The sequence below is a fragment of the Rattus norvegicus genome, chromosome 12, assembly GCF_021556685.1.
Source record: "Rattus norvegicus strain SHRSP/BbbUtx chromosome 12, alternate assembly SHRSP_T2T, whole genome shotgun sequence".
In the NCBI taxonomy this organism is placed as follows: Eukaryota; Metazoa; Chordata; class Mammalia; order Rodentia; family Muridae; genus Rattus; species Rattus norvegicus.
This window is the reverse complement of record NC_141545.1, coordinates 22,896,861-22,914,168: the sequence shown is the minus strand read 5'-3', so window position 1 is coordinate 22,914,168 and position 17,308 is coordinate 22,896,861. Positions and strand designations below refer to the sequence as shown.

The 17,308-nt window shown below is 46.1% G+C and overlaps 1 protein-coding gene across 1 annotated transcript in view; it reads left to right on the top strand.

The window, feature by feature from the left end:
* The window catches only part of LOC148002226 (autism susceptibility gene 2 protein-like), a 29,533-nt gene extending 12,225 nt beyond the window's left edge, over positions 1–17,308 (top strand). The window contains exons 2-5 of the mRNA XM_087579679.1: positions 557–628; positions 6,823–6,951; positions 13,128–13,205; positions 16,279–17,308. Of these exons, the coding sequence (XP_087435805.1) occupies positions 578–628; positions 6,823–6,951; positions 13,128–13,205 (258 nt within the window). The 5' untranslated portion in view covers positions 557–577 and the 3' untranslated portion in view covers positions 16,279–17,308. The remainder of the gene's footprint in view (positions 1–556; positions 629–6,822; positions 6,952–13,127; positions 13,206–16,278) is intronic.

The following is a 17,308-nucleotide window of genomic DNA, read 5'->3' as shown; positions in this document are numbered from 1 at the left end:
AGCAAGAACACGCAGTGCTGAGCAGAAAAGAAGCAGAAGGGCCACACAGATTGACACGTGCTCTTCAGGTGGCAGAAGAGAGAACCGATCCCTGCAGGAAGGAAGAAACCCCTCAGAATTGGACAAATTTCCATGCACCACTCCAAAGGCCTAGTCCCCTCTCTTGTTTTGGTTCGACCCACAGACATTCCCTAATTACTTTTCTGGACGGCTGATATGCCTGTTAGCTGACAGCATTTGTTAGGTGGGCCTGCCTGCTGGCATTGGAAAAGACAGGCCTCACAGAGCGAGTCGGGACTTGGCCACATTGTCCTTGGCAGAGGACTGCTTTGTAAAGGAGCTGTTGTCTCAGACCCACATGGGACAGAGGGATGCGGGTTCTGATTCCCTCGTGCTTGAACTTGGAAGAGCTGCATTTGGTTGGCACAGAGTTCTCCGGTTTTCATGAAACAGAAGTCCCCATAGTGCAGAGCTGCAGGGAGCTTCAGGGAGACAGAAGAAAGGTGGGCTTTCGGACGTGTCTTCCTTCTGACCGTGCGATTCTTTCTTATTCCAGAAACCAGGGAAGTGGTGCGCCATGCATGTGCATATCGCTTGGCAGATTTACCACCACCAACAAAAAGTCAAGGTGGGTGTGTGACTCTTTTGGGCATAGCTAGGCAGGGCTCATGAGTCTGGGTCTCTCGGTTTGTAGCAGAGAAAGACCTTGAACTCCCGATTCTTACAGGCAGGAAGTGCCAAAGACTCGTCTATCTTCTTTTGTTCTTCTTGTTTTCTTTTTAAAAATTTATGGGGCTGGGGATTTAGCTCAGTGGTAGAGCGCTTACCTAGGAAGCGCAAGGCCCTGGGTTCGGTCCCCAGCTCCGAAAAAAAGAACCAAAAAAAAATTTATTAGTATTTATTTATGTGTCTGTCTGCCTAGGTCAAAAGGAGAAGGTCAGTTTGCCTGAAGGTGAAGTTGCAGGTCCTGGTGAGCTGCCCCACATGGGTGGTAGGAATCACACTCAGGTCCTCTCCAAGAAGGAAAGTCTTAAACACTAACACAAGTATCACATGCGTGCGTGGGCACACACACACACACACACACACACACACCCCACTGTTGCTTTCCTTTTTGTTGAGTTACGAATGGAAAGGGCGTAAAAATGGATTGACTCATGAGATAAAGCTTTTTGAAATCTATATAGAACTACTATAGCACACTCTAGACAAAACTTAAACCCAGGAAGAGCCAATAGGGAATGTTTTAGAGTTTGGGATTTTTTTTTTGGTTTTTGCTTTTACATTTTATTTATGTATTATTCAGTACTTGTGTGTACTCTCTCATATATATATGTATGTGTGTGTATGTTTATGTATGTTTACACACACACACACACACACACACACACACACACACACCAGAGGACAACTTTTAGGAGTCAGTTCCCTCTACCACGTGAGTCTCAGGGATCAAACTTGGGTACTCAGGCTTGGTGGTGGATGATGCCTTTACTAATGAACCTACCTTATCAGCCCGGCCAGTTTTGGTTTTTGTGTTTGTTTGTTTTTAACATAAAATTGAGGGGCTAGAGAGATGACTCAGCAGTTAAGAATACAGACGGCTCCTGTGGAGGACCTAGGTTCAGTTCCCAGTACCCATACCAGGCAGCTCACAACCATTTGTAACTTCAGCTACAGAGAGTCCACTGCACCCCTGCAGCTTCCAAGGGCACCCCTGCATGGACATACCCATATATACACACTCAGACACGAATACACATACATTCAAAGGATTTTTTAAAAAATGTGTAAAAAGATACTTTTTCATATTATGGATTTGGAGAAGTGATCATTTCTGCCCCGCAAGAAGTTGAAGGTTCTGAGTGCCCATTAGCTGTGCATATTAATTTTTTAACAACATTGAACAATCATTCTTCTGCCTGTAACAGCAATTCTTTGGGAGGCTAGAATATGCTAAGTCTTCACCAGGACCACTTTCTGGCCAGTTACTGTGCCTGTCTTTAGATGAGACTTTGTTCCCCCAAAAAGGGAGGGGTCTGGCAAGATGGCTCAGTGGGTAAAGGTACTTGCCACCAGGCCTGACGACCTGCGCCTGATCTCCAGCCCTCATGTGATGGGAGGAGAGAACCAACTTCTACAGGTTGTCTTCCAGTCTCCACATGCATTGATAGATGGACAGACGGATGTAATTCTTTAAGGGGGGATGGGGAGGGGAGGAAAAAGAAAGGAAGGGAGGAAAGAGAGACTTATTGAACCTATGGAAGAGAAACACTGTGGGAAGGGTTCTGATCTATGATTTAAAACAAGAGGTGAACCCAAACAATGATATTAGCAGCTGATATACCAGCACAGGTGGGGGGAATCTCAAATGATCCCCCCACCAATAAAGAGCTATAAGCAATCAATGATTGCAAAGAGAGGGAGCCCAGATTGGCTATCTAGTACCAAGTAAGCAATCCTGGAAGCATACATTCAAGCACTACTGAGTGGGCTCAGTAGATTGCACTTGTAGACTAACGTGTAGGTGTACATATAACAATAATAACATACAAGAAACAAGAGGGCGCGATGACTCAGCAGTAAGGGCACTTGCTGCCAACCCCGAGTATATGAGTTCGAATCCCAGACCCGCATGATGGAAAGTGAGAACTGACTCCTTAAAATTATCCTCTGCCTTTGACCTGTACAGCTCGAGCGAGCACAAACACAGATAGATGATAGATAGATAGATAGATAGATAGATAGATAGATAGATAGATAGATAGATAGAGATAGACAGACAGATAGACAGACAGAAAGACAGATAGGAGCTAACAAAAAGAAAGTTTTCACCCCTTGAGGAATGAAGGCCCCCCTTCATTTCCCTGCACCTGTTCTCGCTCACACCCCACCAGTGATCTTGCTCACTCTTACCTTATTACCAGGTAAGGCATAATTAGAGCTCTCCTAGTTCAGCTCAGCTAGAAAACGGGTGCAGTTTGAGGAGCTAACTAGGTTTCCACGGTGACTTCAATTCACTCTGGGTCCTGGGTGACGGATTGAGGAGCAGCAGGTAAGCCTCAGCTTCTTCCTTTTAACTTCCTGAGCTTAACGGGATGAAGGATGACAGGGAGGCCGCTCTCTTAGCAACTTCTGTCCCATGAAGATGCCCCTGGTGACTTGGCTTTCATTATCCCAATTCAATTAGCTAGGCCTCTCGAACACAGGGTGACTCGGTTATCTTCCTCTCCCGGCGAACATTTCCTAATCCCCAAGCCCCGTTCTGCCTGGTGGACCTTATTTGCTCTTACTGAGTCCACACCATCTACCATGTAATATTAGCACTAAATAATTTGGCAACTCAATTAAAGGAGGTGCTTCAGAGATTTTTATAGATTTACAGAGAATTAGAAGCTTGGTTTTGGAGTTTGGCTGTTCTTCAATAATGAGTTTTTCATTATGGTATTCCCAGAGATTGGAGCAGAAATTGCTCCTGAATGTACATTTACTCATTCTTTAGCCACTCATTAATTACTCATGGAGACCTGAGGCCTACAGGCTGTTACCTGTGACAGGCCCAGGGCATTGATCTTCCTGTTATCTTATGTGTTCAGTAGTGAGACCCGCTAGTGATGTGTGCTCTGTATATTTAAATAAAAGGTAGTGGATTGGGGAGCTGGCTCAGTTAGTAAAGTGCTTGCTTTGAAAACTTCACAACCCGAGTTCAACCCCCAGAGACCACCAAAAAAACTGGTCACAGCGGCTTTCACTCACAGTTCCAGATTAGAGGGAGTGAAAACAGATGAACTCTTTGGGCTTGTAGCCAGCCAGCCTAGCCTGGTAAGTTCCAGGCTATTGAGAGACAATGATATATAATCAACCACACTTAAAAGATGTCCTATGTCCTCCAATATCACGTGCACACTTGTGAGCACATGCACGTGCGATGGTGAAGGTTCCGTGTGTTTCTGTGAGGTGCATGGCTAAGTTTCACCTTCAGAGAGGGTTGCTGGGTGAGTGAGGGTTGGCTTATCTTTTCACACCCTAGTCAATGTAGGTGCCTCTCCTTTGTAAAGGCATCTCCCATTACACAGCAGAGAGCAGGTTCCCTGAACAGGAGAGGGTATGAGGCAGGACAAGAGTAGGGTCAAGATGGCTGGAACCCAAGGAGAAGGCAAGAGCCAAGTAGAAGCAGGCCCAGGACAGTGAATGAGCCAGAGAAGGGCAGGAAGCACAGCTAGGAGCTAGAGGACACTATCACTCTGGGGAGGCAGGAAGCTGACTGAGAGGGAAGGCTGTCAGAACTCAGGAAAATGGTCAGATTTGATGCCCTGCAGCTCAGGGGGATACCAACCTCCAGAATGATGCTGGATAGGGGCTGAGGCAAAGATGGTGGGCTGTTAGGAGCAATGCCCTTAAAACCCTCCATTATTGATGTTAATATTATAGTTAGAGTTAAGTATGACTGGGTTCATGGAAAATCCCCAGCCAGCTGCAGAAGGATAATACAAATCTGGTGCTCAGGTTGCCTAATGATATTGACAAACTTGTGGTGGTCAGGATGCCTAATGATATGACAAACTTGTGATCTTTCTGAGAAACCAACATCCTGTTGACATCAGCTGACCATAAGAGCACTGTGTCCTTGGCTTGCGTAGATGTTTCCCGCTTCCCCCCTCCTTCTGTTACCCCTGCTATGGTATAAATTCAGCCTTGGGAAAAAACAAAATTGGTCGCCTCGATCAGACTCTTGTCTTGGCATCCTTCTTCGCATCTCTTGTCCCCTATTCTCTCCTAGGTGGTCCCTAACCTCCGCTGACTGCCCTGCGGGCCAGGGCAGTGGGCAAATGCCTATCGCCATCTTGGAGGGTGGAGCTAAGTTAGCTAGAGGAGAAGGTGGAGTGAGTCCACAGAGAGTAAAGATTTCATATACAGTGCCTCTGCACAATCCCCACGATTGGCTTGACTGCCCCACTCCAACTATTGGAGGATGCAAGTTGGAAAAGAAGAGATAACCGTTAATTAAAAAGATACATGCATGTGTGTGCATTTGAGTGTGTGTGTGTGTGTGTGTGTGTGTGTGTGTGTGTGTGTGTGTATGTGTGTGTAATGGGTGTTCATACACATGTGTACACATACAAATGTGTATACTTGTATGCAGAGGTCAAACATCAACCTCAGATGTGGTTCCTCAGCAACCATGTTGCTCTTTGCGATAGCCTCTCATTGGCCTGCAGCTCACTGGCTAAGTAAGCTAGGCTGGCTGATCAGGGAGACCCAGGACCAGGATTAGAAGCATGCACAGCTACACTTTGCTCTTTTTTTAAGGTGCATTCTAGGGATCAGATTTTATGTACGTTACCCACTGAATGTCTCCCCTAGTTTCTGTAGTTTTTGTTTGTTTGAATATACAACAGTGATTCCATTAATATGTGTTATATTGGAATATGACAAAGAGCCATTGGGCAATTAACTTTATACATTAGATTGTTCTTGCAGAATTCCTACTGTACTGAGTTTAAAATGCCATCATTTTAAAGCTCACAGGCAGAGGGGCTGGATAGATGGCTCAGCCATTAAGAGCACTTGTTGTTTGTCTTAGTCCGTGTTGAGCACAGCCCCCAAAGCAACTTGGGGAGGAACAAGCTAACACTTCCTTGTCACAGTCCATGATTCAGGGAAGTCAGGGCAGGAACCTGGAGGTGGGAACTCAAACAGAGCCTATGAGGGAACAGCCACCTGCCCAGGGCTGGCCCCATACACTTCTCACATCTGTCATTCATGGAGACAGTGCCACAAAGACTTATTCATAGACCAATCTGATGGAGTTATTTTCTCAATTGAAGTTCCTTCTTTCTAGATGACCCTATTTTCTATCAAGTTGATGGAAAACAAACATAAGCAAAGTAACTGACCCCCCTAATCAGCACACTGCTCAGGAGCTGACTTTGTCTCCAAGAACCCATCCGGAAGGCTCACAACTGCTTGCAACTCTAGCTCCATGTAATTCTGCTTCAGGGGATCTGTTGCCCTTTTTTTGGACTCTGTGGGTACCCACAGATAGGTCTGTCTTTCTCATACATATATCGCCCTCACACACACGATAGACAGAAGTAAAATAAATATATGGTGGTGGTGGTGGTGGGGACCTGCATTCAGGCATAGTGGTACAGACCTGTAATCTCTGCACTGGGGAGCTGGAACCAAGGATTAGGAGTGTAAGCATACCCTCAAGTATGTAGCAAATATGAGGATAGCCTGGGCTATGTGATACTCTGCTTCAAAATGAACAAACAAAACAAACCCAGTCTGGGTTGTGACTCAGTTGGATAGAGTGTTTGTCTTCTATGCAGGAAGCCCTGAGTTTCTTTTCTGGTATCATGATGATACACTCTTGTAGACGTGGAAGTGGTAGGATAAGGACCTCATGGTCATCCTCAGCTTCACAGTGGGCTAGAGGCCCGGCTAACCTGGGCTATGTGAGATGGAGGGATAGGCAAGAACCTGCAGACTGGGCCTTTACCAAAGAATGATGAGCTGCATGGAGAGTGGTACTAGGTTTTGAATAAATAGGACCTGGCTGTAGCCTTCAGGTTAGACCATTTCAAAAGCCAAGTCTGTGGCTTTGCCATAAAACATTTATGATGTAGGAAGCAGATGCCACCTTATAGCAGCCCCTGCCAGTCTCTGCAAGGCCAGCTTGCTTTCCTGGCATTCGAAGGCTTTGTTTTCACAGTGTTCTCAGCATTGACCCACCCCTTCCAGTCTTGAGTTATTCACTAATATCTCTTTGTCTACTGGCCTCCCCAGCTTCCGCCTCTCCCCTTCCTCTTGTTTTAGAAACAGATGCAGTCAGATCCACACAAGCTGGATCCACACAAGCTGAAGCCTGAGTTCCTGAGTCTCTCTTCAGAGCCATCCATCACCCCCATGATCTGGCACGACCTTTCACTTTATTCTCTGTTGCTGGTAAGTTCAGAGAGTGGGGTGGTGCCAAGAGCCGACAATTCAGAGTGATGCCTGGGCTCAGGGTTCCTAATCACTTAATAACTAAAGAATAGGATTCATACCAGCTTGTGAGGTAGTATAGTACCCCACGAGACTAGGGAGATGGGCTCTGCTTCCTTGATACACCTCTCTTTCATTCAATAAGGACCAAGAGATAATTAAGCTGGGCAAGGTAGTACATACTTGTAATCACAACAGTGGGGAAGCAGAGACAGGCCAGACACTGGAATTCACTGACCAGCTAGCCTAGCTGTACTGATGTGTTCTAAGCCAACTAGAGACCTTATTTCAAAGAACAAGGTGGGAATGGAGTATGGTGGTGCATGCCTTTAATCCCAGCATTTGAGATGCAAAGGGAGGCAGATCTTTCTGAGTTTGAGGCTAGCCTGGTCTACATGGCAAGTCCCAGGGCATATATAATGAGACCCTGTCTCAAAACAAAAACAAATGAACAAAAGCAAGGTGTATAACATCTAAGGTTGACCTCTGGTCTTCATAGGCATGTGCACATGCACTTGCGTGCACAGGAATGCATGTACCCACAATGCTTTGCCTTGCAATACTTGTGTTGCTTTTGTTTGTCATTTGTTCCTGTGTGTTAAACAGAGACAACTCGAAGGTGTGTGAAAAGCTATTGAAAAAGATCAGAGAGCTTGCCAGGGCAGATCGGAAGACCAATAAAGCCAGGGGTTCTGTGAGGATGAATTTAACCTCACATTTCTGTTGCCTATTGAACAATTTGTGAGTGTTTCTTCCCTGTGACCATCACACTGCCCTTTGAGGGTCCAATGATACATTGGAAGCATCCAGTCAAGACAGATTAGCTTCATGTGTTTGGTGGCTTAGGTCTATTTGTGTCAGAAGCGGGAGAGATGTGATAATTCAAAGCAAGCCTAGGCTACATGGTGAGCTTTAGCACAACCTGGGCCATGGTTTCTTAAGGCAAACAAACAGGACTGAGATGTAGCTCAGTTGATAGAGAACTTTTCTAGCTAGCAACTTGCCATGGGTTCCGTCTGCAGCACACCATAAGTTGGGCACGGTGTTGCACACTTGTAACGCCAGCATTAAGGAGACCAAGACAGGCAAATCGGGAGTTCGAGGTCATCCTCAGTACATAGTGAAGTCAAAGCTAGTCTGGGTTATATAAGCTGCTGTCTCAAAAAATCCTTTTTTAGAATGTGGAAAGCAAGCAAACAATAAAAAAGGCACTGCCTTTAATAAGGACTGAGATAAACAAATGGCCCAGATGGTTCTGGCTGCTCTGTTGCAGAACATATTGTCACTGAAACTCATTCAGCTCTGAGAATACATTTTCTCAGTGTCTCCTCACTGCAGAAGGTCCAGTTGTGGAGGAGGGCAGAGGGAGGGTATCAGAGGACTTTCTGTTTAAGGTACACACTGGCCAGAAGTAGTAGTCAAATAGAATATTTAGGTAATGTCATAGTTTCATTTCTGTTGATATACCAAATACCCTAACACTCCCCCCACAAAAAAACCAAAACACAAACAAACAAACAAACAAATAAACAAACAAAAATCCCAAAACCCCAAAACTCAGCAACTCAGGGAAGAAAAAGATTCATTTGTTTTCATTTCCAGGTTATATTTCATCATTGAAGAGAAGTCAAGGCAAAAACTCAAAGCAATTAGTCATATTCCATCGATGGTCAAGAGCAAAGAGAATAAACACATCCTAGCAGCTTGATCTCAAAGTTCAGGGCTCTGCTTAGGGAATGGTGTTGCCCATAGCAGGCCAGGTCAATTAGTAATCAAGTCAGTCCCTCACAAACATACCTTGGGCCAACCTGAACTAGATAATTCCTAGCTGAAATTCTCTTAGCAGGATATTCTAGGTTGTGGCAAATTGACAGATAAAACTAACAGTAATAGGATTGGGAATGTGGCTCAGTGGGTAAAGCCAATTACTGGCAATCTTTATGTCCCTACTTTGACTCCCTGAGACACATGGTAGAAAGAGAGACCTCATTCTCGAAAGTTGTCCTTTGACCTCCACTCATGAACTATACTGTAATACACACATACACAAATGATAACCGGTCCTATTGATATCAACTGTTCTTTCAGTGTTTTCCTTCCTTTTGCTCACCTAGGGGTCTAGGACTCACTATGTAGAGGAAGTTGACCTTGAACTTAGTCTTTGTTTCACCCTCCTGAGTCCTAAGATTACATACAGTTCTACACCTAGCTACTGGTCTTTTTGGATTTTCCAAACAGGGCTTCTCTCTGTCATCCTAGCTGTCCTGGAACTCACTCTGTAGACCAGGCTGGCCTCAGACTCAGGAATCTGCCTGCCTCTGCCTCCTGAGTACTGGGAATATGGGCCACCACCCCCGTCTTTCTTTCCTGTCTCTTCCCACCTCCCTGACTATGCCCCTTGAGGCAGGGTCTGATGAGCCTGAGGTGGCCTTGGACTCTGTATGTAGCTCAGGCTGATCTTAGACTTCCGATTATGACACCATTTACTGAGTGTTGCAGTCACAGGCTATGGTGTAATCACACCTACTTTATATGCTAGGGACTGAAGTCAGGTCTTCATGCATGCTGGGAGAGCATTTACCAAATGAGCTACATCTCCAGCCTGCTATTAGTACTCAGTCCCTGGGACAGAGCTCAGTGAATAGTTCAGTGGTGGCGCTTTGCTTGTTGTAGTAACAACCTCTGTGGCTTCCTGTGCTCACTGTGTGGATCTGAATTTACCCCTAGGAACACACATAGTGAAGGAGCACACCATTTCTGACCCTTAAGGGAACAAGTTCCACATCCACCTGTCCCACTGCCTTCTCAGGCTCTGAGCCTGGATTTGCATGTGGTAGACCCATTGGCTCTCACACTGAGCGACCGAGAAGCAAGAAGCATTGGCAACCGTACTGTAGCCCTGTGGTCAAAGCAAACAAATCACCCTTGGGGATGGGTGGAATAGCCAGAGTCTCAGGGTTTCCTCCTGTGGGTTCTGCTTGGGGAATGTGTTTGAAGGCTCTGTTACCATGGCACCTAGCTCGGGACAAGGATACATGGAGAGCAATTTCCGGAGAGAAATAGAGAGATTTCTCCCTGGACTTCATTGCAGCCAAATGGATGAATTGGCTTCTTTTGCTTCAATAATCCTGGAACGGTGGGCATCCCCAGGGGCCTGGGTTTTTGTCAGAGCATTAACTAGCATGCACCGCACAGTGTGTAGCCCACATTTTAATTTGGCTGGCAACATTGGCGGTGACTAATGAAGGCTGTGGAGTATGTTCGCTTTGTGCAGACGAGAAGCTGGTTTTTACTTCTCAGCGACATGTGTGTAGAGAGCCCCTTAGGTGCCTTCAAAATCTGAGATTCCAGCATCTGTCCTTATGTGTTGAGCCTTACTGTGCAAGCCCAGGACCTTTGGGGGGTCTCCAGAGATGCAAAAGAGAAATCCAGGGCTGGGAGAGAAACAGTTCATTGTAAAAGTGTTTGGCATTCAAGTGTGAGGGCTTCAATTTGATGCCCTAGAGTCTGGTACGCATGTCTGAATGAAGGCCTGCCTTCCTAGTCTCCTCAGGGCTGTCTTCTCTGCTGACATTAACAGGTTGAATGCCTGAACTTTAAAAAATAATGTTCTTCCCCAATTCTCTCTCTCTCTCTCTCTCTCTCTCTCTCTCTCTCTCTCTCTCTCTCTCTCACACACACACACACACACACACACATTCTTCTGTTTTCTCCTCCCCTTCTTTCTCAGCTTCCTGCAGGAAAGGGATGTGATGTGTTTGTTTCAAAGAAAGATAATTTGAGAGACTGGAGGGATGGCTCAGTAGTTAACAGCATTTGCTACTGTTGAAGAGGGCCCAGGTGTGATTCCCAGCACCCATATATGGTGACTCAGACCTCCTTGTAACTTCACTTCCAGGGAATTTCACACCTTCCAGGCACTTGTGTGGTTCGTGTGTGTACATTCATGCACATAAATATTTTAACAACAACAACAACAACAACAACAACAATAATAATAATAATAATTAGGACCAGCAACATGGCACAGGGAGTAAAGTTGTTTGTCACCAAGCCTCTCAGCTGAGTTTGATCCCTGGGTTCCACATGGTAGGAGGGAAGAACTAATGCTTAAAAGCTGTTTTTTGGCCTCCACACATGCACTATGGTGTGCATGTACTTCACACACTACACTTTAAGTAAATGGAATTCAGAAATTCAAACCAACCAAATAGGAAATGAGGAGGAGGAGGAAGAACAACAACAGCAGAAAGAACAAAAATAGTCATCATCATCATCATCATCCCCGTGCCATACACGCACTTCACACACACATGCAGACATGCATACACACATACACACACACACACACACACACACAAACACACACACTAAGTAAGTAATTTTAAAGTTCAAATTAACCAAAGAGAAAACAAAGATCAACTACAACTACTACTCCTCCTATAAAAGGAGCTGTACATTAAGCCTGGGTTCCCTGGCAGCAGAAGTAAAGACTATTAAAGTCAGTTGCTCAATACGTGTATGTGTGTGTTTATGTATCCATGTATAGCCTGAAAATAACCTTGAACTCTTGCCTCTGTATCTCGAATGTTGGCATAGCTGGCATGCACTGCCACACCCAGGTCATGCAGTACTGGGGATGGAGCCCAGCTTTCTGCACACTAGGCAAGCATCCTACCAACTGAGCCACACTGAGGATTTGGGGATTCAAAACAGGAATAAAGTATCTTTTCTTGGCACTGGAAATTAAGAGGCATTGGCAGGCTTAGCCTCCCATTGCTTAGCGTCAACTCCCAGCAGTCCATTTGGTGGTATTGAGCCTTGTGACAGCCTTCTCAGTAGATGGTAAGAACCCACCACACCCCTGAGTAATGAGAGCAGGACTTGGCAGGAGACTCCTCCTCAATGTGGCAATGTCTGCAGCCTCAGGACTACCTATGGGGGGCTGGGGGGGAGTATCCCTGGAGTGCGGAAGAAGGAAGCCCTTGACCTGCTACTCTGCTTTAAGAGTTGCCTTCTCTTCAGAATTCTCCAGAGATGAATTCTCTTCAGTGTTTGCAAGCCTGCATCTCTGTAGACAGACTTGGTTATAGAGGCTGCCTGTACTCTGGATCTGCTCCACTCCACTAACCAGGCCTAATGTTTATGCCATCAGCCTCATAAAAAGGTAGTTTGGGGCCAATAGCTCAGCCAGTGAAGTGTTCACCTCATAGCATGAGGACCTGCTATATATATATAGGTAGGCACGGCAGTGCGCATCTCTGAGCCCAGAGTGGGGGAGGTGGGGCTCACTGGAGAGCCAGAGTAGCAGAAATCAGTGAGAATTCCCAGGTTTGGTATAGACCCTGTCTCAAAACTTTTTTTTTTTTTTTTTTGGTTCTTTTTTTCGGAGCTGGGGACCGAACCCAGGGCCTTGCGCTTCCTAGGTAAGCGCTCTACCACTGAGCTAAATCCCCAGCCCCTCAAAACTTTTAAGGAAGAGAGCGGCTGACCCCGCCTGCAGATTCTTGCATATTTGCACACGTGTATGCACACGCACGTACAGCAAATAAATGCCTTTTCTCATAGTGGCCAGCCAGTCTAACTTTCTTTCTATTGATAAAACACCACCACCAAAAGAAACTTGGGGGAAAATCGTTTACTTCAGCTTACAGGCCATCATGAAGAGAAGTCAGGGCTGGAACCTGGTGGCAGGAACTGAAGCAGAGTCATGGAGGAGCATTAATCACGTGCTTGCTCTGCAGGGTCCCACTCACCTTCCCTTTCCTAAACCACCCAGGACCACCTGCCTCGGGGTGGCACCACCCACAGTGGCCTGGGCCCTCGTACATCAATCATGAACAGAGAAAATACCCCACAGCCTCGCCTGCAGACCTGTCTGATGAGGACGTCTTTGCAATTTAGTTCACTCTCCTCGATGACTCCAGCTCGGTATTAAGTTGACAGAAACTAAGCAGCTAGGAAAGATGGGAGGAGGAATGCCGCCTTCTTTTGTCCCTAACAGGAACTTTGTCTTTTACCCAGTTGCACCGGCAGGAGCTGTGGATACAGTGGGATTCGACTCCAACACGTTCTCTTCGCGTCTCGTAGCAAGGGTTCTTTTCTAAATTCTGACTTTGCTCTCTTGGGTTTTGCAGGTGCTGCACATCCTACTGGGAATCCTTTTGGACCATCACCTCATCACAGCAACTTTCTCAACGCTGCCGCTCACCTAGGTGAGTCAGACGGACGGCAGGATCCTCCCTGCAGCCCCTCGTGGATAGTGCCCTTGGGATTTCCACCCCCAGCTGGGGTGGGGCACAGTGGCAGGAGCCTGAGGCAGGGGTCATCCTGCATTCAGGAAGCAGAGAGAAATGGCTGCTGGTGCTCAGCGAGCTTTCTCCTTCTTCTTCTTCAGTTTAATGCCCCACCCTATTGGCTGGTCCCCCCCACACACCTGAGAGTGGGTTGTCCGTCTCAGCCTAATCTAAGGCACTTCCTCACACCTGTGCACAGAGGTTGTCTCTCGGGTGATTCTAGATTCAGTTAAGTTGGCACTCGGTATTAACCATCACAAGGGACGTGGGGCGGAAAGTATTTCTCGGCATCTCAAGACATGTGTGTTCTGGGTGGGCTCGTCCTGCCTATACATCTAGGGTTCCCTCTAAGAACTATAAAGAAAGATGCATGAGTGTTACAAGAGCTGCATCAGGGAGCCGCACTCTTTGCTTTTGACTTCTGCATACATTATTGTTAGCAGTTTACACCTCCTGTGACCATTCAATTATTTCCTGGAAGTGCAGTCAGTCAGTCAGTCAGTCAGTCACAGGCAGTAGTTCCTGGTGGGGAATATATAGGAAGATTATACATTTTTTTTTTTTGAGATGGAGGTCTCTCTCTATAGCTCTGGCTGACCTGGAACTTGCTCTGTAGACAAGGCTGGCCTTGAACTCAGCAGAGATCTGCCTGCCTCTGCCTCCCAAGTGCTGGGATTAAAGACCTGCACCACCATGCCCAGTTTTATTACTTACTTTTATTTTACACATATAAGTGTTTTGCCTACATGAATGCATGTCGTACATGTGCCTGAGTTGCCCTCAGAGGCCACAAGTGAGTGTCAGATTCCCTGGAACTGTTACAGACAGTCTTGAGTTCTTGTGTGGGGGCTGGGAATCAAACCCCAGTGCTCTCTCTAGTCCAGTAGCATCTCATTTTCTTCGTGCATGTCCTCTTAGCACCTGGGAGGTAGAGATGAGGCAGGAGGATCAGTTCAAGGCTAGCCTTGACTTAGATCAAGTTTGAAGTCAGCCTGAGTTAAATAAAACATGCCTTAAAAAAAAAAAAGGAGAGACAGAGGCAGACAAGAAGGCAGCTTAGAACACTGGGTCCTGAGCTTGCTCAGTGTCACCCCAAATACACAGCTGGGTCATGCAAAGGGTGACACTCTGGAAAATAAACCCCTGGGGACTCTCGCTAACCCAATGCCCAAGTCCTGGCACATAAAAACCCTTACACAGTCCATCAGGACAGCGAAGGTGCATCACAGAGGGTCTATTACTTTCTTGCCTGCCAAGACACTTGTGCTCCTTACTCACAAGTCCCTGACCACACCTCCTCCTTCCCCATCTCATTCACAGAGCCTTTTAACAGGCCGTCTACATTCACAGGCACTCAGTGGCAATGCCTTCAGGGGACTTGGAAACCCTTCAGTTAGTGAGTACCTCTCAATATTTTGTTTTTTTATATCTCCATCTTACAATGTCTCTAACCCATATATGGCTTTAGACCTTTTGAGATGAAGGGAAACTTTACTTTGGGAAAACTAATTTAAGCTGAGTATATGGGTCAGTGACAGCACTTGCCTAAAATCCCCCAGTAAGGGCTTAGGGGCATGACTCAGTGATAGAGAGCCTGTCTAGCATGGGCAAGGCCCCGAGTTCCCTCCCCAGCACCACCAAAAATCATTTAGAAGCAGAGGGAAGGGGCAGTGTGGTAGAGCGCACCTTTAATCCCAGCCCTCCAGAGGCAGAGACAGGCAGATCTCTGAGCTGTGGTCTATAGAGTTCCAGGCCAGCCAGAGCCACATAGTGAGGCTCTGTTGAAAATAAAGTGCAAACGAAGGGACCCTGAAGGGTAACATCACTTGGGGACGGAGAGATGTGGCTCAGTGGAAAGAGCACTGGCTGCTCTTCCAGACAACCCAAGCTTGGTTCCCAGCACCCACATGACCGCTCATCACCATCTGTAACTCCAGGTCCAGGGGATCTAAAGCCTTCTTCTGGCTTTTATAGGCTGGGTATTGGTGCACACATGGTGTACATACAATCATGCAGACAAAACCCATATGCATAAAGTAAAAATGAATAAAGATGTATGGGGTTTATTATTATTGTTGGTGTTATTGTTATTATTATTATTTTCAACAAGTTTGGGTTAGAGCAGTCCAAACAGGTTTAACAGTGAAGTTGGTTGTAAGTTCATAAGCCCCACAAGCCCACTGTTGGCATAGGCTTTGTACATCAGGAATAGGGACTTGCTCTGTCACTACAAGCAGTTTGCTTTGGTTACAGCTCAAAATAATAATAATAATAATAATAATAATAATAATAAAGTTAATTTTATTTTACTTTTGATGTAACAAGGTTGAAAAAAGTTCAATGAAGAATAGCAAGCCTAGGAATGTGACTGGGTGGGCAGAGTGCTTGCCCAATGTGCAGGACATTCTCCATCCCTAGCAGACCCTAAACACTGTGAGATGTATAATCTTCCTACGGATCCCCCAGCAGGAACCGCAACCCTGTAATCCCAGCACTTGGGAAGTCAGAGGCAGTAGGATCATCCTTAGCTACACAGGGAGTTTGAAGCCAGCCAGGGACCCACAAGATCTTGTCTCAAAAAGAAAGGAAGGAAGAAAAGTCAGTCAGTTAGCAGATGGACAGTCAGACAGACAGACAGACAACAGAAACACAGCATGCAGACTCGTGCATTCTTAAAGACATGATGAGGATCCTGCATGGTCTTTCCTGATGTTCATTTGACTAATGCCAGGAGTAGCATCTAGCACTTTTTCCTCTCCATCGATTTATTTTTTATTTTTTATTTTTTTGGTAAGGCTGTGAGCTGCCTCTGCAGTGTAGGACAAGCGTTCCTCTAATGAGTGTGTTAATCTCCTTCCTTTTCCAGCTGCCAATAACATGTATTCGTTTTAACTCTGAATGCTGTTAAAGTTTTTGGTAACCCTTCACTCCGACAGGTTTCTAGTGAGATCTCTCTGAAACCGTTTTTTTGTTCTTCACGTCACCATTTCAGCACCCAACTCAGTGTTCGGCCACAAGGATAGCCCCCGTGTGCAGAACTTTAGCAATCCTCACGAACCCTGGAACCGGCTGCACCGAACGCCTCCGTCGTTCCCGACCCCTCTCCCCTGGCTTCAGTTGGAGCGCAGTGCGTCCGCTGCAGCCCATGACAGAGATAGAGATGTAGATAAACGAGACTCCTCCGTTAGTAAGGATGACAAGGAAAGGTAGGAAAAGTCCCGCTGGGGGAGCCTGCCCTGTGCCACACGCCAGTCAGAACCAGCCACCTCCCCTCCCCCTCCCCCGACCTCTGCCCCAGCCTTGTGCTTACGACCTCTGTAGCTCTCCCAGTTCCTTACCCAGTGCTTACCCTGCAAGTGCAAGTCAGTACCAAGCGGGCCTCCCTGCACTCCGTGGTACAGAGCAGAAGGTGACCATAGCCTGTCCCTAAGACACAGTGCAGCGAGACACACAAGTCACCCAAAGTCACTGAAACGTTAGCGTGTCCAAGTAGACATCTTCCTGTAGACAGCCAGTCAGAGCTTGGAGCCAGACACACACAGCATGTATCTGCCATGTTGCTTTTGAGTCGTGAAGTCCATCCAATCACCCATAGGTGGTTTTTTATTTGGTTTGGTTTGGTTTCTCTCTTCTCTCCCTCTTCATGCTCTCCTAGTAAATCATGTTTGCATCACCTAATCCTATTTTTCTTAAGTGTCATCCGAACTCAAAACCCTGGGGCTTGTAGAAATTATCAGTACAATTTTGTTTTTTCATTTTGTTTTGTTTTGTTTTTAACTAATCTGAATTTAGACCTGGGCAGCAGGAAGCCTTGCTTTGCAGTTGCATTTCCAGAGAATTGTTGATTTTACTAACCATGTGGTCTGCATACTGATTCTTTTCTCAAAATCTATCTTGAAAGGAGAAATACCTCAGTATTTTTATGCAGAATGCCATAGACAATTCCTTTGCTTTCTTTAGGCTGTTTTCATTTTGAGTGGACTGATAAGCCATGTCAATGTACACTTGGCAAAAAAAAAAAA